This window comes from Microtus oregoni, unplaced genomic scaffold (assembly GCF_018167655.1).
Source record: "Microtus oregoni isolate MIOR12 unplaced genomic scaffold, Mior012 000009F_ref0000495, whole genome shotgun sequence".
Lineage (NCBI taxonomy): Eukaryota > Metazoa > Chordata > Mammalia > Rodentia > Cricetidae > Microtus > Microtus oregoni.
In genome coordinates this window covers 29,521,308-29,544,548 of record NW_024543068.1, presented here as the reverse complement: position 1 = coordinate 29,544,548, position 23,241 = coordinate 29,521,308, and the positions used below count along the sequence as shown (strand labels likewise).

The following is a 23,241-nucleotide window of genomic DNA, read 5'->3' as shown; positions in this document are numbered from 1 at the left end:
ATTAGCTTAGAATTTTTAATGTAATAAATACTCTAAAGATCATACTTATGAAAAATGTTTATGTCTCTATTTCATGTATGTGTTATCCAGCTTTCAAAACCCTCAGTGTATTATTTAAGAAGATTGAGACATGTACTCACTCTATATGCTGCCTAAGTAGCATTCATAAACTTTAAAAGCCTAATATGATGATGCAAAGAAATTTTAAAACAATATCTTAAACATACATTGATAGAGATATCAATGTACTTTAAGTTTTCCAGAAATACTGCTGATATTTAAACTACAGCTGTATACACTCTCCAAATACAGGTGCACTTAAAAACCCAACCCTTAGGGCTAGTGAGATGGCTGAGTGGTACACTCATGATGGTTTAATATATATCCATTGAAGAAAATAGGTAAGGTTGCTCACTATGTGAGTGGCATAAGAGACTAGCTTGGAGGCTCTACCTTCCTAGTACTCCCCAGAGTGGCATTCTACCCCCGTCGTTTTCTGTTCCATCCTCAGCAGAATCCTAAAACTTGTCCAAAGAAAGAGACCCGGACAAGGCCTGTGTCAAAGGCATGCCAATCAGAATGGCCAGAGGTACGGAAGGAGAAGGAGGTGAGCTTAAAGTATGAGGTGAGCTCAATACTGCACTCGGTGTCTGAGATGAACAGCTCATGGTAGGAGATAACTTTAGTGTGAACCTGTTCTCTGAACTGCTGAGCTCCCGTTTACTCTCCATAAAGAAAAAGATATTAAGGAATTCAGTGTATAATGGATGTTCCAAACTATGTCAGCAATATAGACAGTCAGAAATCACTGTGGTTGTTTTGTGGGAGTCAAAACACTAAGTCAGAACAATAGAGAACATTACCATGTTCTCTGTCCAAGGACCTTATGCAAATTTGTGAGTCATTCCGTGTTTATTTTTAGTTACCTAAAAATAAATAATTGCAGGACATGACAGAATCTCCCTTTAATCCCAGCACTTAGGGATTAAGCCAATCTCCATGAGTTTGAGGCCATCTTAATCTATACAATGAGTACATAGTAACCAGTAATATGTAAGATCCTGGTGCAAAACAAAACAACAGTCTCCACACTCAAACAGACAGACAAAACTAAAATATGAAGAAAGGATTTAAACATTTTATGAAACAAGACATGGAGCCTGAAACACACTTATATTTTTTAAAATTTATTTAAAAATATTCAGAATATATGAAACCTCTTGTTATAAGACCTAAATTACATTTTAAGGATTTTCTATATTTTTCTATTATCTTTTCAAAATTTTACTGTTATTTAACAAAAAAAATAACCCAATGTATGTGTTTGCACAATAATGTGTTAGGGGTATCTTTGTATTAATCTTATTTCTATACTCTGTCTTGTAACTCTTGAAATGCATAGCTCTGACTTCTGACTTTGCCAACTACAAAACAATACTTAACTCTCCAGGGGAGGCCTCAGTGGCCAAGAGGTTTTCTAGAAGACCCAGGATCAATGCCCAGCAACCACATCAGGGTTCACATCTTTAATTCCAGTTCCAGGGGTATCTTATGCCCTCTTCTGGTCTCTTTGGGAACTGTATGCATGGGGTTCACACACACACACACACACACACACACACACACAAAACACTCATACACATAAAAGAAATACATGAAAAAAAAAATTAAAAATCTCAGGAGACAGTTCAGTAAAGGGCTTGTATAGTGTGCATAAGTCTTTGGCTAAAGCTCCAGCATCACAACAAACAAACAGATATAAAGGAAGTTCTGTTTTGGTTTTTGAAGCCATGTATGGTGGGTGGTTCCTGTGAGTAATTTCTACATCTGGCAGACTGAGGCAGGACGAGTGCCAGGAGCTCAAAGCCACTTTAAACAGTGTAGCGAGTTCCACCCTAGAATGGACTACAGCATAAACTCTCATCTCGAAACAACAAATTGTCTGTAGGCTTCAACTGTTCCACCTGTAGCCTGAATCCTGAGAGATTTTGCTCTTATACAGAAAACAGGTTCAGTCTTCGAACTCTGGAGGCACTCAGCAAAGTTTTCCATTTCCCTCACAGTGGCCTAGTGTTAGAACAGCAATGTGTTTGTTGTTAAGCTGAATCACATTCATAATTCACAATACCACTCCTCAAACCTTTCGTTCTCCTCTTAGGAAAAGCCAGGGGGGGTCCTGGTACGATAACTTTAAAATAACAAACCCTAATTTATAATCCACTCTTCACAATAAATGGAGGGAAAGACTTATTCCTTATCTGCTAGTTAAGATAACTATCATAATTATTGTTAACCCAGGTAATTGATGGCGAGGATAACTTTATGCAAACTGTGGAACTAATTTCTCAGTCCTTATTAGATGAATATGCATTTTGCTATTTATAATCCACGTGCTCCCTGTGTCCCCACTGATTGCATCAGACAAGGTGTTTGCAGTGCAAGCGTGAGGATTGGCATTCTCATCCCTGGTACCTACATGGAATCCTGCCAGAGGCAGCAGCCTGAAATACCAGCACTAGGGAGGAACTGACGGTGATTCCTGGGGCAAACTAGCTAGCTATATTATCTCAAACTGGCACCTCTGGGTTAAAGGAGGGATACTACCTCAATAGGAAGTAAGCCAAAAATTTAAAAAGTAGACTGAAATCTATAAAAAAGTAAGAACAATGCGGGGCCTTAACATACATGTGCACCTACACACATACGCCCACATGCACACCACACACATCATAAACAAAATTTAATTTAAAAAGTTTTAAAGAAGAAAAGGACCAAGCCTATAGAAAGCATAATTTAAGCATGATTACTTGTATCTCATCAATTATTTTTTAAAATTATAGGTTAAACTATAACTTTTAAGGTAAAGACTTCATTCTGATATTTGGAAGGGTTGAGTGTTTTCAGATAATTGCAGGGATTTTATGGACAAAAATTAATATGTAAAAATGACTAAAGTTCACAGGCCAATTTTTTTTGTTGTTGTTTGTGTGTTTGTTTTTTCAAGATAGGGTCTATCAGTGTAACAGCCCTGGCTGTCTTGGATCTCTCTTTGTAGACCAGGCTGGTCTAAAACTCACAGAGATCCATGTCTCTCAACACAATTTGCAAATAAAATTGGTTTAAAATTCCCTGTCACTCCTATAAGTGCCACTGAAAAGATAGCTAATACAACTGCCATTTCATGTAAGATCTGCGATGGCCTATGATGCTACTTGTAGGCTATGCTGAACCATACCATGAAGCATAGACCCTTCCCTAACCCACCTCAAATATTATAATACAGTCAGGAATTCCCTTTTTCCCTGGGATTTTCTTGAAGGACCTTTCCTGGGTCCCTGTCCCTAGACTTCTCACAAATGAGGACTCTTAATCTTACTTAAAGCTATTCTTCCTTACAAGGTTCCTCTCTATGTTTCAAAGGGAGTGTCGCGTTCCTAATCCAGGTCAGTGGCCAACTATCCTTCAGGATTCCTGCTGGTCAGGGTCAGGCATTGTCCTGTGCATTTTCATAAACTTTGGTAACACATTAAAGCAAATGTCACACTTTGTCAGTTATTAAGGGAATTCAGTGTAAACACACTGGAATATTATTAACTAGAGTCTATGGAATTTTATTTCTTTCCATTGCCACTTTTTTATTATAATTATTTAGCAAATATTTTGATTGATTGTGAACTGCATTCATTAATTATTTCTACAATTGTGAGACACTTATTAGTTCTTGGTATGGCACTGACCACTTCCTATCACTTTCATTTTCAGTTAACTCTGCTCCTCAACATCTGCTTTCCAGGGCACATATACTGTGCTCAGTATTGTGGGAGATTTTTTGTCTTGAGTCAGAACATTCCAAAACGTTAGTGTGTTTTCAGCTAAAGTGTTTTGTCCTGCCATGCCCGACGTTTATTTTGTGTTGTTTAGCAATGTCTTTTAAATCATTCAGTACATTTTAACAGGGCACTTAGCAAACCTTTAGAAGGTGTTTTTATTCTAAAATATTCAATGCTTTCTTGACCATTTGAAAGTCGAATGAAAAAAACAGAAGAAATGGAACAATGGCTTTAGGAGTTTCCAGCAGATCTACAATAAGAATGGTTAAATAAAATATTTTATGTGAAAAACTGGCATAAAACTAAAATATTAAGAAAAATTTGCTACTTTTATTTACCATGTAGCCAACTATATTACCAGTTCAAACCCAGAATGCAGGTAAATGCCATCCAGCTTTTACTTTTGATTTGTTTCTGTACCCCACACTAAACTATACAAGACTAATGCAAGTCAGCAGAACTCTGATAAATGTTTAATAATTCTTGGAAGCATTTTAAATTTTAATACAGAGCTTTCAGATTTTAAATAAAAGACATTTATGAAACAAAACCTTTTCCTCAAATAAACAATGCTAACAGTAAGACATTCTTCTTGGAAAGATTATGTAGCTCAATATGAATTATATAACGATCCTCTGTAACACTGATTGACATGCATACTGTTCTTTCCAAAAGACAGATGAAAACGATGCATCTCGGTTTGTACCCTGAGTTGAAAATTTCTTTAGTCTGTGCACATACTTAAGGATGTGTAGAGACTTGGTAAGAGCAGTGTTGTAGTCCAGTGGCTCCCTGGGAAATTCACTGAACAAAATGGCCTCTTAAAACTCTACCACTAATAGGTAGAGTTGAGCTCAGGCTGCTCTTCAGGTCTTACCCTCTGCAACTATGCCCCTTTTCACTCTGGAGAAGAGGTCAGTTTGTAAGGAGGAAGACAGGAAAGGCCACAGAAGGAGCTCTACTGTTTGCAGGAGAAAATCGTCCCACTGTTACCATGGCTAAGCATTATCATTCACCCAGGAATGGTATAACAAACTAATAGGAACTAAAATGCTCTGTCTGGTAGGAATTAAAATGCTCAAAGGACGTACTTGGTGTTCTCTTCCTTGGTTATCACAAAATCGAGGGAATGAACCCCCCAAAAATAGTATTTTATTAGGAAACTCCTGCTGGGAGAGGGAAAAGCTAGAACCTTCAGGGCATCCAGAGGAGGAAACTGCCTTCTCATTAGATGAAGATTTACATCTTGACAGATGGTCTTATAGGAGAGACAGGAACGGAGACAATGTAAAAGACTGCTCCATCGAGCAGTTTGCTTTTCCTTTAAACCCATAATTCTGTCAGGACTCCCACTGGATGTCTCTGTCCTTCTTCACTGTATGGCCATATTGAATCTTCCCTTTTTGATTTTTCACTATTAATTTGGTTCCTTTAATTTGTTTATGAAGGGTGAGTGGCTGAACTCTGCTAAGATCACAGGTGGTGACTTAAGTCCAGTAAAACTACCTGAAAATAATACAAGAGTCAATCTTTATGACTTAAGGACTGAGTTTAACTTGCAGGAAAGCAATCCTGCCTGAGGATGATGTGGAAGCGGTCAGTCAGCCATCCAAAAAAAAGATGACATGGCCTCAAAAGTGTTAATTTTTTATTTCACTTTTAGTAATGCTGTAGCTAATAATTTTTGTTAATATGTCTTTTAAGCCATGTGTGTGTGGGGGGCGTGCACACATGTATGCATTACATCTCTCTGTTCTTACATAATAACATGAACAGAGGGATGGAAGAGTTATAAACAGTGTAACATCAGCAGCAGAAAAAAATTCCATGTCATGGATAAAGCCTGAGGACTTGAGCAATCATAAAAAAACCTCCGGAATATTTGCAGCATACCTAGTTCAACAGTGTGGACACTCTAGCAGATAGCAGTCAGCTTAGCAAGGTAGTCAGTAAAACGTGCATTTGAAGGAAATCCAGGGGAAGTCTGAGGTTTTGCATCAATCTTTACAAGGGATGTGATGGTGTTTTCATAGGTAAATAGTATTTCAACTTAATTTTTTAGCAATCCCACATAGCCCATCTGTTTAGTTCTGTCCTTTTAATAAATAAGGTTGTAATATTATATCTTAGAGGTCAGCATACTATGATCGCTGGGCACATATCCTTGTTCCCTCTTTTGAAAACGAAAGTTTTAGTGCAGCTCTGCCTGTTTATTCACTAAGGTTAGCTTAGCTGTTATAATCAGTAGAATATTCAGCAGAGTAGAATAGCTGTATCTGAACCACATGCACAGCTAGAGAAGCTGACAACTGCTACCCAGCTCTTCACCAGTCCTTGGCTCTGGCATCAGTTCAAAGTTCATAGATTTTATGTTTGGGAATAAAGAAGGTAAATTACTTTTTCTCTGTCTACTGACTTGGGCACAAATTTATAAATCTTAACTGCAGGTGTTTTCTTATGACTCAAGCATTATTTTTCACGTGGATGTAAGAGTTCAAATTTTTTAGCGGAAGAACTCCAACCCTCACTACAGTCATTCTGGATGAATACACTTTTAATCAGAATAATTCCCTAGGCCGCTTTCTTTCCTTTTTAAATAGAAAAAACAACAACAACAAAGAAACATATCCAATGAAATGGGCTTAATGAGTTTTTTCTTTGCTCTCATGTTCGCTTCTGATTCTCATTCATTGTGCACCACAGCCCCAAGCTAACCAGCGCTATCATCGTACCTGTGCAGACATTTGCTCTCTTCCAGAGTAACTAGATGACCAGCAGCAAGCTGAAATTGTGAAGTCCTTTCCAGGTGGTTATCATTGGGCTTGTGCACTTAGGTCTCTGTATCTTGATTACCCCACACAATCTTGTACCTCTTTCTGCCACATAAAATTCCCTTGTACTCTGACTAAGAGAGGAACACAGGCATGCAATCCCGTGCTGAGTCCTTGTCTGTATTTGCTCACCACATGTCTCACCATGAGTTCCAAAGGAAACCGATTTTCCTTTAACTTTCAAGGCCTGATATACATATCTCTGAGTTTACTATAAACATACGCTTGTTGAGTCCTGTGAAGGAACGCGTGCATGCTCATCAGCCCCAGCGCCTTCACTATGAAGTGAGGGGTTGAAGCAGTGGGATGTTTTAAAGAAAAACCTAAGAAAACAAAAATTCTACTCTGCCAATTATGCTCACAGAAAGGAAGAACAGCTCTTTAATGATATTCTCAGAATTTGATTTGAGCTGCTGATAATTTAGGCTTAAATTTGCTCGTATTTTTCTTTAGGAGGTGCATGAAGAATCTATAGCTCACAAAATTGAACAGTGACATTTAGAATTCGATATATTTAAATCTGCAATGGAGACATTTACAGTGGTGCACATAAAATACCTTAAGTTACCTGAAGTCTAGCCTAAAATATAGTTTCAACATATTAAGACTTGAATGAACAATCGTGATTTTCTCAGATCAATGCCAATGCTATAAATATGACATAAATAGCAGTTTTCCCATTTCTGAGACTTTCCCAATCGTCTGTTTGCTTCTTCTGCTTCCTTTAAGATTCAAATCCAATCTAAACTCTCTCTGAGACTGTCCTGTGTCTACACTGCAAGAGCACTCAGGGCATCTAAAGAAATCTGGTCAAAGTTCAAGTACAGTATCTGCCTACTGCAGACTATATCATGCTCCTGGGTACTCTTCATTGCATGATCTAAGAGCAATGTCTGTTTGAATCATCTCCATATGGTATAGAGCCCAACACAGAAAGAATTTAGTAATGGAATTGGAAATGAATGGCTATTTAAATGGAGAAAACAGCAAATGGTTACAACAAGAATAATGTGCAAACTTACAGAACATTCTGCGTGTTTGTTAACATTGAAATAATTAGAAAATAATATATAATTAATGTCATGTACATTGTAGCTTTTAGTATCCTATAAATGCATGAATAACCCTGAAATAGACATAGCCGCTCCAGAGTTTTAATATAACTAAATATAACTCATTTTCCGACATCATTGTCTTTTAAAACCATTAATAATACCATTAATAATTCTGCAAACTACAGGTTGCCTTCAGGGTTATTTTCCAGTTCAATCAGTCTTAAGTATCGTCAAACACACATGCTGACTATGGGTCTGTGAATAAAGAAAGATTTCTGGGCTATTGCAGAAAGATCTCAGGGCAACAAATCCTCATCTTATTAAGCATCATGTATACACCTCTTAAAACACAGTAACAACTGAGAATTTATGGTAGACTCCTGTGTAATTCCAGGCTCAGAAAGTTTAGAATGAATTTAAAAATGTAACCTAAAATGTTGTAAATTTAACGTAAAAAATGCTTAACTATAATAAAACCACTGACCATTTGGCCACTGTTAAACTTTCTCAAATGGTGATAATTAAGAAACCCCCAAATTGAGAAGGCATGTAGGTATTTGTGATTGTCGTTTTTGTAGTACAGGCTTTTTATAATGGAACCACATGTCCTGTTATTTATATCATTAACAATTGCTCCATTTTCTTTGATTTACCCACTCAACCAATTCATTTAAATTTTTCTATTCTCAGTTGTTTTGTTAAATTGACAAAGTCTGAGACTTTCTTCTGTGCTACAGCTTGTGCAACCTCCTTAGTCAAACTCTGCCTTGTAACATATCTGTTTTCATATTCAAGTGCCATTTTCAGTGCAGAATTATATAATGTGGAGATAATGTTTTTAATGCTATGAGTAGAATCCCAAAATGTCATCCATGAGACCTGTATAATCTACCCTGGTGTGTCATTGCACTGGAGGTAATATGAAAAACAAGACTGTTTCAGCATGAAGAGAGACACACTTCTTAGTTTAAGATTATCTTCTCTTTTCCTTCTCTCAAAATGTGATTTTCTGGGTTTCCAGACTGAAGAATATAATAGTTCTGTTTTCAAATAAAATCCATTGTTCCTGAACTTGGCTTAATGCTTTGATTTTTTTTTGCACACTAATACCTTAGCAATTTTCAAAAAAACTTACATTTTTAGTTTTATTAGACAAAGTAGAACATCCATCTTGTCCTGATATGTGTATAAATCAAATTATACACATATCTATTGAAGAACTTTTTGTCATATCAGTTGAAAATTGAGAAAGAATAACAAGGGCAACAGTGTTTGTACTACCGAGATAGAATAAGAAAAGACAGTAACAGTAGAGTGTTAGATTCATAAATTAGATTATAGTTGCTTTAAACAACTATATATTGAGTTCTGACTATGTACCATGTATTTTACCTAATGCTGAGACTACAATGAACAGTAGAGACAAAATCTAATCTTCACAGAGTTCCTCACAGAAGGCATCAGATCTGTGTGTGGCAGGAAAGAAAAGGCAGAGTGTGTTTCTTAAACTCATAACACTGCTTCTTATTTCTAGTGCTATGGCCTTTAGAAACCAAACAAAGAGTGAGATAATTTATTACAAATATTCTAATGTATAGTAGGGTCTTCATGAATAAAAACCTGTTTGGTGGCCAACTTGAATTTTTCTTTTAGAATCTCTGGGGATTTTATAAGTTGAGGTTGAACATTTCTACTTTGTCATCCACAATATTTAAGACTCAGACACCCAGTTGCAGACATTGTATTTAAGTGAATATCAGAACATATTCTAGTAATAATTTTACAAATCTCATTTTTTTCTGTGATCTATTTTGTTTATCTTGAACAGCCAATAAACCATGTTTTTCTCAAATGATTCTGTTAAGTAAAAGCAGTGATCCCCCCCCCTCTCTCTCTCTCTCTCTCTCTTTCTCTCTCTCTGTGTATGTGTGTGTGTGTGTGTGTGTGTGTGTGCGCATGCTGATGAGTTCTCAAACAAGAGATGAGTGAACAAAACAGGAGAAACAAACAATGTAGAGTGATATAGATGGGTAAAAAATTTGAGTTACCCTTCAAAAATAAATGCGAATGACCTTGGAAATTTTCTTACTTTTACAGGGAAATCATCCATGGATGTCACTTAGTACAATGATGCCTACCATACTGATGTAGGCTGTTCATGGATATCTGTTGATTGAATAAATATGTACCAACAGTTTTCCATTGAAATGATAAATAAATCTATCTGATCACACTAGTTCAAATATTTACAGATCAGGTAGATAGAAAGAGGCTTTGCCTAAGCTAGGATAGGATCCATATCCAAATCCAATTATTTTTACCATTCTAACTTCCTTCACACAGACTATGTGTCAGATAAAGACTGGATACACTTTAGAACAAAGAATTACAAAACACAAGAGAACATTTTCAGCCTTTCATACAGACTTTACGTAGTAAAACCAATCCGGCGTGAACTTCCATGGGAACCAAGAGAAGGCACACAGTTGCACGCAAATCAAACATGTCTAAGAATCGAAATGCTGCCCGACTGGAAAGGAGAAGCCAGCTGTTCAGCACTTGCAAATGCGGAGCTTTTCTCCTGTAACGAAGCTCTATGAGTTCAATTTATAGTTTCCACCCAGCACTGTGTAAGAATCTTCAGTTAAAACAATCTGGTAACATATTGGCAAAGTACACACAGGTCTTTAAAACACCCTGAGAATTAACCTGGCCCATCCTCTCCTAAAAACCCTGGACTTCCCCTCATCTAAACAGAACACTTTAAACAACAGAAAAGGATAACACACTCTCATTTTTAACTTGAAAAGAATTCCCCTAAAATAGATTTTTGCATTGGCTATTTTCTCTGTGAGGGTATACTACCATGGTATTCTATAAGAAGTTCTGCCTGGCAACAGCTATAAGAAAAGTTTTCCTTTAGTAGAAAGCACATTTCTTATGTATGTTTATTTAAACCCTCTTAAATTACTTCTCAAGGTTCATGCATTAGATACAAGTAGTTTCATTATATTTTAAATTTAGAAAAATGCTTCAGCTTTAGTGGCTGGTTAAACTTTACTAATATGATTTTTAATGCTATGGGGACTGTGGTTAATGTAAAAAAAGCTGGGACGATTTTACTTCAAGCTTGGGAAAAACTTTACTTTATACTGCTACTGATTTTATTTACAGTTTTTTATAAAATCCCATTTAAATTGAAATAAAAAGAAAAGCAGGAATGTCTCAATTCAAATATTTACTAGATATTTAGGATGGTAGGATTTAGATTTGATTTCAAAAGTAATGATTTCTTAGCTTCAATGATTTCACCCAACTCAAATCATTTTAAAAGCATTTGGCACCATGAGCGAGCCTCTTACCTGTACTGCTGGAAATATTAACGTCAATACTGATATCAGATATTCCTCCTCCCTTCAGAGAGGCCACGCATGTGTAAGTCCCAAAGTCCGTGAATTTTAAATCAATGATATCCAAATTTGTTGTTCCGGGGGATACATCAGGGTCAGTTTGTGTAATAACCATCCGCTCAGAACTTCTTAATGGACGACCATTTTTAAACCAACTAAATGTTAACTCCTCAGAAGGAACAGCTTCTACTTGGCAAGATATTTTCACCTCACGCCCAATCTGGATGTTGTCATCTTTGTGATAAGGATCAGGAGTGATCCAAAATCGTCCTTTTTTTAAGGCTAAAACATAAAAATTCCACAAGGAGTTAGTGTTACCTTCATGATTGTGGGGATTCCGTCACTCTAGGTAATCGTGTCTGGGCTGAAATAATAAAGCAAAGCAAAATAGGATGAGCATATGCTTCTTTGCTAATTTTTTATTATTTACACTATAAATTTTAATAGGTACTCTAGAAAAAAATCTAAATGTGAACCCATTTAAAGATCCTCAATATCGATTTCTATACATCAGATAATGCTTGACATTAATAGAGAAAATACTATTTGAATTCTACTCACAATTGTTGCTCCAGGTAGGTTTCTCTTGTTGGGGAGTAAAACACTGACCAAAATCTACTTGGGGAAAGGATGGTTGTACTTCCTGTTACACTTACAAGCCATTATTGAGGGAAGCAAGAACCCAGAACAGGAACTCAGGCAAAGACCATGGAAAACAGAATTGCTTACTGGCTTGCTTGCTCCCTTTGGCTTGCTTGGCAACTCTTCTTATGCAATCCAGACTTACCTGCCCCGGCATGACATCACACACAGTGGCCTGAGCCCTCCTACCTCAAACAACATTTAAGAAAATGTCCCATAGACACGTCCACAAGCCAATTCAATGTAGGCAACACTTCAACTGAAGTTTCCTCTTTCTAGGTGGATCGCAATGGCAACATCAGCTAACTATGACAACTGTATTTAACTATGCTGTACTAGGATTAAATATTTTTACCATAGGAGAGACAGGCGGATCTCTGTGCGCTCAAGGCTAATCTACAAGAGCTATTTCCAGGACAGACTCCAATGCTACAGAGAAATGTTGTCTCGACAAATTAAAAAAAAAAATAAATGAATCATGGAAATGAAAACAGTTTACCTAAAATCATAGGGCATTAGTGTTTATAAAATAACATGGATCATCTAACCTAATACCTTTTTTATATTATGCTATCACAGCTCCATAATTTCCCAAGATATTACACATGCTGTACAAATTTCATATTAAGATAAAGGAAACTTCCTCTGGGATCATATCTACATTCTGACCAAAGCTGGTTTAGTAAGACTTGAATCCATTTATTCTTACGAATCATTTCTAGATACTTACGAAATATGAACTGGCAGTGGGGGAACTACTACATCTGCAAAACATTCTCCTAATCCCACAGTATGCAGATGGTTCAGTTAAAACAAGGTTGACTCTTTCTTGGAGAAGACTAATAGAACTCCTTGCAGATGACCCAGAATGCCTGCCATGCTCTGTCCTCACAACAGAAATTCTGGGTCCAGGGTCAGTGATAGCAATAATTGAATTTTGCCTTATGGTGGACTGAATGTGGCTGGGGTGGGAGTTATGGCTTCCTAGAGGCCTGAACTTGGCTTGAGAGTGTAGAACCAAAAGGGAATAAACTATTTCTGTTACAGCTGCTTCTCATATGGACGTACTATTTGTTTAACATTATTTTCTGTGTTTTCCTTCAACTTGATCTTGGCCTCCCTGCATATGAAGTTTAATTTATACAGTGGAGTTGTATCAGAATAAAATATTGGACATCTACTTTTAACCTCGAAGCTACAAGCACAGGGATACTATCAGAAGTCAAGTGTCTACAGTGGACCTGCAAACATAAGAGGCTACACAACAGCATTTGCATGACTTCCTTGAACCTAACACAAGTTCCTTCAGTTACTCTTGGAAAGATCAAGGACAACACATGTGCACAGATCGAACAAGAGATGAGTAAGTTTTTAATCTGAAAACACAAGCCATATAAGTTCCTTTTTTGTTCATCTTAAGAGTTTTCTCTTTTATGCGCTGTGTCTCTGGAGAAGGAGAAAACCATGAAAAACAGTGTTCCCATTCCTCTTTGTATTCAGTACATTGTTGTAAGGTCCTTCTCCATGACTAGACACTCAATTCATTTGAGATGAACAATACAGAAATCATCAGGACCCTGTGGAAATGTATGATGACTTCATTTCCAATAATTCGTAATTACAATTTTTTCATCACATTCTTATGATGCATAAATCTAGGGAAACTAGGCACATAAACATATGAAAAGCTTTATAGGCTTCAGGAAATCTGAATTACACAAAAGAACTTCACAAATTAGTGTTTTTTTTTAAATGTAGCTTTGATGCTAATGAAAAATCAGATGACAAATAATTACAGCACATTTAATATTTTTGTTTATTGAGTTTTTCATAATAACATGAAATCCTTGAATCTCATTTCTGTGGAACTCTATCTTTATAAGCAGGTTACTACAGGGCAAACTAATGATACATTGAGGTAGGCTACTACCTAGAGTAATGTGCACTGAAGCTGAATCCACTTTCTCCAGAAGGAAAACGTAATTTAAAACATGGTCACATTGGCTAGTATATTAGGTACAAGATACTGTGTACATATAACTCAAACGTAGTAATAGTTCTACTCATAATCCAGTTTAGGGTGTCAGAGAATAGCTCTTCTTTAAAAACATTAAAAATACCAAGAATGTTTTAATTTTTAGTGTAATGACATCTATATCATTTTATTTCTAAACATTACTTCACCTTAAAAGTACATACAAATTTTAAATGGAGTTATTACTTAAAGCAAAATTGTGAAAAAAATAAATTATATGTATCAACTTAATAAATAACTTTCAACTAATATGAGGGTACATTTGGATACTATTAAGAACAATTTTCTTTACAAAGTGATATGTTGATTGACATATACAAATATGCAAAACCCACTTAGGTGTTCATGTGATTGGGATCCACTTAACACATAGTACTATTGTGCCGTTCAGAGATTTACATGGAAATGAATTAAAAGTATTATTGACACCAGAGTCACTTTACATTACTCAGCCAAATTCAATTGAAAGTGCTAAACTCAAAATAAAAAATCCCTGATAAAACATGTGAAATCAATATTCACATTATATGCTACAGGCTGTTTAACTCATGAAAAAGTTATTTGCAAAAGACTAAGTAAAAAGATTAAAGATTATATAGTTACAATGAGATTAAATGTCATACATAATTGCAGTATTTTATAACAATACAATCACACATATTTTAATAAGTTACTAAAAGAATAAATTTAATGCAAAAGATATTTGATCTCTGTATAAAATCATTCAACGTTTTAGCCAAAGCCAATCATACTAAAGGATACATAAATCAAAAGAAAAAAGGACAAACTGGTCTGTTTATTCAAATCAAGGTAAAGAATATCAGAATAAGAGTTTGAGTCATTCAGTGCATGGCAATCATTTTGTGTTTCTTTATTATTTTCCTGTATCTAAACAAGTAATTATGGAAACATAAGAGAAATAGTCTAAACAAAATAAAATATAATTGTGTGGACATGAGGCATGCTTTTCCACACTAACGGGAGATTAAAATTTATTCGATTTTCTACCTCACTTTGTTCAGAGAGCTAAGAGACTAGTTCTGTAAAGTAGCATGTGTAAATAGCAACTTGTAACTATCTTTTTTCTTCTGTGAGGCCCTAGATAGGTTATCTAATTTTTATGGGTCAAGTGTGTTCTTCATAAAAATAGGAGGTATAAAAATAGTACTAGGCTTGCTCAGAGACCCACTATTAGCGATTATGTTTGAGCTTTGAAAATATAAAGTGCTTAATTTAGTTAATAAACTGTGAGGCAGGTCCCTTAATTTACAATTAAACACTCTCTTTTTCAGTGAACAATTCTAGTTGATTAAACAATGCTAATTTAAAGCCATTTCTTGTTATCATTTAAGAGTTCAACCTGTTCAAATCAATCTGAGATAAGTGCTTAAGTATAGTAGTTGTCCAGTCGACTTAAAAGACTATAGATAATTTCTTAGTTTAATACTGAAAATTCTGTAACACCATCCTAAGCGCATGAAGAGGGGAACTGAGCTCGAAGTTCTACTCCCTACTTAGGGCTTATTGGCAGTTGTCAACTGTTGGCAGAGGAGAGTCATTTTTTTATATGAGTGTAGACTTTAATAAGTCTGCCATGCTCCAATATCAGGTCACATGTACAAGAATATATGGGCATCATAAAGTGCTCTTGAAAAAAAAAAGACATAAAGTTGAATGGGTGTGGAAGAAGTGAATCTGGAAAGAGTTTAGAGATGGCAGGCATTTATCATCCAAACACATTTTATAAAAGTCTAGAAGAACTAATAAAAGATCAAAACACAGATTTTTTGATTCATTATTCCGTAAGTTAGATAAAAAGTACTAATATAACAATTGAAACAACGGATGGAGATAACACAATAAATATAGCAACTGGAAAAGTATCTCTTTGGAAATGAAAATTATCAGCTGTCTGCTCTTGGACTTCTGCTAAGAATTTATTTCATAAAGACATTGAGACAGAGCAGCCTCTAATTACCAATCTAAATTGCCAAATTAGTAAAAAGATAGGGTTACAGTGTTAGTTTAGTGATTATGAGAACTGACTGATTATAAAGAGGTCCAAGGTTTGATTCTCAGCATTCACATGGTAGCTCACAATCGTTTCTAACATCTTATCCAGGGGATAAGATGCTTCTTCTGGCCTCTGTGAGCATACATAAAGTACACAGATGTATGTAAAGGTCAAACACCTAGTACATAAATTAACTAATGAACACAAATAGTGAAAAGACTTTCCAGATGTACCTTCTCTTAAATTTCAGTGGAATTCTGGATAAAAAACTTTACAAACTGTTACTGAGAAAAATAGACACAAAAATCATTAACAGAAGCATCAAATGAATAAAGCATTGATTTTCCTATTTTCTGCTAAAGAGAATTAAATATTTGTTTGAGAAATGAGGTGTATTCCAACCCCAACCCCACCAGATGCCAATTGAATACGCGGTTGGAAATTGATTACATCAGCAACGACATGAAATAGAATTAACAATTGTATATTTTGTCTCTTCCTTTATAATTAGGCACCCACTGCCTTAGGGGATGATGAACAGCTTCAGAGCAATACCTCTTTTCATTCTTCTGTGTTGTCCCGAATCAAAACATGATTTCCTTTTTATTTTATTTTATATATTTAGCCAACAATTTTCATTAGACTTAATATAAATGGCCATTTCAAAGAATTTGTTTTGCAGATACTAATTGTTTGCATTCAGTTCTTGTGGAATAATTCTTCTTCACACTGTGAAAATGTGTTGCTTTTATTGTTAATAAAATGCTGATTGGCAAATAGCTAGCCAGGATTTTCAGAGAAGAGAGAATGCTCGGAAGAAGAAAGAGAGGGAGCAAATATGATGGAGAACAGGTAACGCCATAAGCTGCATGGCAGCAGATAGATTAATAAAAATGCGTTTATTTATATTGTAAGAGCTGGTTAGTAATAAGTCTGAGTTATTTGTTGAACATTTCTAATTAATATTAAGTCTCCATAATGGTTATTAGGTAACTGGTAGGTGGGATGCAAAACTCCAGCTACATTCAGTGTGCAATGTCTGTGTTCTCTTTGATTTTGTTTTACTGTCTTGAACTCTTGAATTTCATGGTGGGGGAGGGGATGAGATAGAAAAAGAGACCTAAGAATATGCATAGGCAAGGATTCAACAATACATGGATTCAACAATACATGACAAACTCTACTAATACAGGGATTTTGGTGAGGAAAAGACTAACACAGAAGCCCTAATTCCAGTGTAGCTTCTGACTGGGTGCATGTATATCATGGGTCCTCGGTGTATGTATATGTATATATATATATATATATATATATATATATATATATACATATACATATCATGAGACATCAACTGTCAAACAGTCCATTCTCAAAAGGGGACCTAATTTCAGGCCAGAGTGCTCTTTACTTGTGTCAGAGTTGATAATCAAATCAGAGCAGATAACTAACTCTGAAGAAAGATGGAGGAAAAGAGACACTTAGAAACTTTACTTCAGAAAGTTATTAAAAGTTATATTAAAACAAACTATAGTGATGTATGACATGTGAGTGTGTCAGTAAAGTTCGCTTTTGTGGAGAAGTGAATATTCAAAGCTATGAATATTCTTGCAAGCATGTTGCCACATTCCTGGAGGTTGATTGTACCTATTAAAGTTCTGCTTTTTTTGTTTAAAAATTTCTGAGTCTTATGCTCCAGAAAATCAAGTGAGGAAACTGGGTGGTATAGGATGAATCATGGAAGCATTTTAAAAATGTATTGTATTCCTGATGTCTCAATCACTTTCATGGAAAACATCACAAAATAACCAACAAGTTAGATGATACAGGGAAATGAAATTTATGATAAAAAATAATCAGAACACAAAAAATAGATTTTGACTTCTTATTTCAAGTATCAAATGCTTCACTGAAGTCATCAAACACTTCAGAGCTATCTAAGAAATGTGTTTGCACTAAGGCAATCAATGTACTTGCAATACTTTTAACAAAGTAACTTTTAGTTTGCTCATATCTCGGAAATAGAAAATTTTGTATATGTAAGTAGCCTTAAAAAGACATTACTGTATTATTTAGTTGTAAAGTTAGAAGAGTTGATACAAAGTTGACAGAAAAAATCTGTCTTAAATTTTGAGAAAGAAATAATCTAAGTTTATTTATACTATGTATTATGAAATCTATGATTTCAGAGTAGAAAAGGATTGATGTTGTAGGATAGTTGGGGATTGGAAGAATTTGTTTTTGTTTTCTTCATTTTCTTTATGAACTACCAGTCATTATACATTCATGTCCTTTTGACACTCAAACTGCCAACCAATGACCACTAAAGTGTAAGTTCATTAGCAGGGCAGTAACAAAAAAAACTACCCCATTTCCTAGAGCAGACCTAATAGAGCACCCGTAATCACCTGAACGCAGAACTAGATGGCGAAAGGTAGTCGGAGTTCTATTCACTGTAAAGTATCAAAACTCCGCTTATTTTGTTGGTTTATTTGAAGTTAATCACCATAGTAGTCATTCAAACTGTTTAATCAAAGTGTGGCTAAATTGTAATGGTTGTTTGACTTTTCTTACTCCATAAAACAACTGTACATAGATGTACCTTAAAGGGGGGGCGAAGAAAAATACTTCAGGTACACATACATCATGCTTTTTAAAGCAGGCCCTTCCTTGAAAAGCCTAAAAAGTAGATTTCTTTATCATCACTATCACCATGATTTTCCATTCTTTCTATTTCAGCTTGATCTTGAGAGGAAACATAAAATGTTCATAAATTACCAAAATAGCCACATAAGTAACATATTAAAGAATATTTTCACAGTATGACTACCATATAAAAAGTATTTTGCATAGCCTAGTGACTTATCACTGCCTATTTAAATAGGGGCATATTAATCATCACCATTTGCTGTGCCTTTGATGTTCAAACCTAGTATTTTGAATTCACATTTCCATCAAATTTTAAAATGCCCCTAAGCAATTAGAAGCCAAAAACATGACCAAAGTTAAGTAGATATCTTACTAAGCTGTTAAAAAAAAATTAGGTTTGGAAACAGCTATTCAATGATCTGGCACTAGAAATTTCTGGGATAGCATAATTCTTTTGAAATTCTTTTAAAAATAATAGATATTTACTATATATGGAACTGCTTTGGAAAACCAGCCCAAATAGGGAGAATGAAAGTAAATAAATAGGCAGCACTGTCGCCTAACTGCTCCCTTGCGTATACTTAATAATTATTTTTGAGAGGGAGGAACAAAAGAATAAAGGAAAGAGAAAAGGGAAATAGTGAGGGTACTCCTACTTAAAACATTTTCCTTGCATTAGATGTCACGCTTTATTTTCATGCTTTGATTTCTTGTCTCTAGAGTTAAAGTCTTTCTCTTCTTAAATGACTAACTCTTCTGCCAACCTCTTTCACTGTACCCCACATCCAATTCTCTTCTAGTTATCCTTTTCCAAAATTTCAATAGTTTTTCTTTCTAAGCTATTTTTTTTAATCAGACAAGAAATTTGTTTAGCCCACACTTAAATACATCTCTTTACCCAGCGGCCCATTGATTACTCTGCTGATGGTCCATTTCTTGAAGAAATGGCTAGGCACCAGTTGCCTCTACTGCTCTGTCATGCATTCATTCACGTTGACAGGCTATACAAAGGTATTCTTTGAGCTACTTTGGCCTTAAGGACTCCAAGGCTAGCACTGACTTTTTAACTGATTATCACCATGCCATTTTTTTTTTAGTTCTTTCACATTTTTGCATTGTTTACATCTTTCATTTCACATTTTTTCATTGTCAGATAACACCTGAGAAGATAAACAAGTTAGAGCCCCTTGGGACTCACCCCACCCCCCACCACACCCCACCTCTCTGTTTTTTGTTGTTATTGTTGTTGCTGTTGTTTTATTGGGGGGGACTCCTACCAATGGAAAAGAGGTGTTTCTGACTCTTTTGCCTGCTCTTGGAACCCTTTTCCTCCTTCTGGGAAGCCTATTCAGCCTCAATATGAGGGTTTGTCCCTAGTCTTCTTGCATCTTGTTATGCTATTTTGGTTGAAAGAAAATATCACTGGAGGGTGGTGGAGCTGCTGGTGGTGGAGGGAGGGAAATGGAGAATCAATGCATCTGGGGAAGAGAGACCTCCAGGAAGGGGAGCTGGGAGGAGGAGGGAGGGAAGGCTGGATCAGGATGTTTCATATGAGAGAAGACTAAATAACAAATAAATAGCAATAAAATAAAATACAAACCATAAATAAACGGATTTTGCTCATTTGCATCACAATTCCAATGTCAAGCTCCCTCGTTCATTTAGAATCTCAAAGAGTAAATGTAAAATAAGTCTTATTGAGCAAGGAATGTTGTTTCTGAATTATTTTGACACAAGCATAAAACACACAGATATTTCTTAGTATTCAATGTATTTTGCTGCCTAGGTTTCAGGAACATGGAATTACTATTTTTGTTTATTTGTTTTGTTTCATTTCCTAATACGAAATCGTTATAATCATATTATGACCATTTCAATACAAAGGAAATAGATTTAAATCTATTGTTGCATTTAGCATTGTAAAACAGGAATAAGAATAACCGCCATGTATTAAGTAATCACTACAAACAGATGAAATGTTTGTGTTACTTAGTCAACACCATAGAACCCTCCCTCAGGATGACTGATATTTGATGGTTTTCTTTCTGACTATAGGTTCTTGGCCTTATTTCCCAGTATCTGTATAGGGTATAGCCCTAACTTCAAAAGAGAAAAGAGACAAAGAATGATAGCTTAATAATAATATACAGCAATCTTCTCTCTAACTTTCCATTTGCTATCCTACCATTTATTTATTATTTTATTTTTGTTTCATTGTCATTGAGTTCTATACCTGCCCTTTATCACAGTGGTAATTAAGGAAATCTCGCATTTGCAAGTATTAAGTGTAACTTTGATTTTATACTACCAAATTAAGTTCTCTGAACTGTTAAAGTAGAAGATTTAGGATGAAGTTAGGAAATTCATTATGAGAAAGTTTTAAATGTCAAAGAAAATGCTTACAGTCACAATGTGCACACCCACTCAGACATAAACCAGTAGAATCACAATGCTATTGGAAGTGGCTCAATGATGGAAAATCATGTAAGTAAAGAGTGTTTGAGAGTTTAAAGGGTTATTTTTCTCATGTCATACTTTTTAAAAATGATAAACTTTGTTTATTATTTAATTCTCTGTTGCTCTTGAGTTGCTGGTGGCCATTTCAGAGGAGCAGCAGGTGGCAATTGAAGTTTGGGAGATTGGCCCACCAGGAAGGAAAGCTCTGATGGGTGAATCTTAGATAGGCAAGGCCCAGAGGTCCGAGTTCCAGAAAGTCTCTTGCTGCTGCTATGCTTTTACATGTTTGTCACTACCATTTTTCTCTGGTATCTGGCATGGTATGAATGGGTGTGTGGAGATCCCCACTGCCTGTAATGTAGTGTGAGTTATCTCATGGAAAATATCCCATTCTCCTGGGCATTTTTACTGTGGATTACTATGAAGATGATTTCATTTTAAGCTGTACTGTTTAACAAGTAATGATTTTATACAATAATATAGCTTAGGTAGAATTCTGATGATTGAGAGTTTTTGATAAACATAGTAAGGGACTATCATAAGGTTAGTTTATTGGGATACTGATGTAAGTAAAAAAAAAAGACATGGTTTTGCCTCTACCTATGATAAAATGAACTGCAGAGGATAGAAGATAAGAACAAGGTAAGACTCATGAGTTTCTTTTGAGGAGCCTATTAGACTGTGGTTTAGGTTAATGATTAAGGAGAACAATTATGTCCCAAAAGCTAAACTAGCTCAAGCTCTTTCAATCTTATTCTGAGAGATGTGTACATGAGTTTCGGTGTTCATCATAGCTAAAGCAAAGCTTTAAAAATGACATAAGGCTAGGTTAATAGGACATTGTTAATCGTTTTAGAGGTGTAAAACCTGGGGAAAAAGTCTAAAGTTTAGAAAGGCATGTAGTTGGGTGAAGGACTCATCACAAGAAACAAGAAAAATAACAGTCTGGCTATTGCTGACTGAAGTACCTTTTTTGCTAGGATGGGTTGGTGATCCAGAGTGACGATCAATTCCTTGGACACATTCCTGCCCTCAGCTTCCTGATATAAAAAACAATTGATGAGGGTATGTACTCAAGATGTAAAATAGAGCTGACTGGTTGTTTTTCATGTATAAAAGTTTAGATTTGTGATTTTCTTTAAGATTTCTTATATGATTCCCTTTCAAGATAAATAATAAATAAAGTGACTGGTTCTTCCTTTGTAACCACAAAATATAGCCTGACAGTAAAAGAAGTGACTGAGAAAAATACCTTACTTGCTTATATTTTGTTAATCTCTAGCTAGTTGCTTGGGTATGAATCTATATGGAATCTTGGGACAACTTATATTTTCTCTGTAATACATAAAATGTTTAATCATGTATGGGATATGGAAAACAAGCTGTTTTTACTTGTATTCATTGTAATAGTCCATGTGAAAGATAGAATGTAACCATGTAGTAGTTTTTATAATGTTTGAGAGATTTTGTTAAGGTATATAAGCTGTAACGGAAAAACTAATGACAGACAGAAGGATACATCTGGATAGAATTCAGAATAAAAATAGATGAGAGAGAAAATGATAGAGAGACCCTAAAGGTGTACGTATGTTTTTTCCCCATTTTTGTCAGCCCTAAAGAGTTAAGATAGCCCCCCTCACTACCCCAAAGAATTGTTTTACTCCCTTGGATAAAAAAGTCAAATTGAGTGTTCACTGACTCAATGGATCTCCTTCATTCCCTGAGCTGCTAAAGGCTGCTTCTCACAGCATCCATAGAGTATTGAGAGGAAGAAGATAATACAGTTCCTACCTCTAACCAAGAAATTATTTGCAACTGATACCCACTGGCAAATAAAAATATCAGTTTTCTTTAATGGAGTCTCACTGGGCATTTTAACCACACTCTAGATCGGGTCCCATATCTAGGATTAGTTGGTCAATACAATACTAATTTAATGGTATGTTTGTAGACATTTTGTCTCAGTTTGCTTTGTTTAGGCACTTTTGGCATTTTTTTGTCCTTTTTTAGTTTTGATTTTGGTTTAGGGTTTTTGGTTTATTTCTTGCTTTTTTTTAGAGACAGAGAAAGAATAATCCATAAATTTGGATGAGTAATAAATCTGGGAGGAAAACTCAGGGTAGGAAAGTATGATCAAAATATGTTGCATGATAATTTTTCCTTAAAAGTTTAACTAAAAATAGAGGTCACATGGCTGGGTGGGTAAGGAAAGCAGTTAAGTCTGGAAGGAAATGAGTGAAATTCTCAACAAATTAATAAAAATATGGTATGCTCTCAGCACACTCACTTCCAAATAAATGAGCTGTTACAGTACATAGGTT

The 23,241-nt window shown here is 35.4% G+C and overlaps 1 protein-coding gene across 2 annotated transcripts in view; it reads right to left on the bottom strand.

Moving 5' to 3' along the window:
* The window catches only part of Mdga2 (MAM domain containing glycosylphosphatidylinositol anchor 2), a 725,366-nt gene that overhangs the window by 169,254 nt on the left and 532,871 nt on the right, over nucleotides 1-23,241 (bottom strand). For both annotated transcript variants that reach the window (XM_041658245.1, XM_041658246.1), the window contains exon 7: nucleotides 11,079-11,408. In XM_041658245.1, coding sequence (XP_041514179.1) covers nucleotides 11,079-11,408 — 330 coding nt within the window. The remainder of the gene's footprint in view (nucleotides 1-11,078; nucleotides 11,409-23,241) is intronic.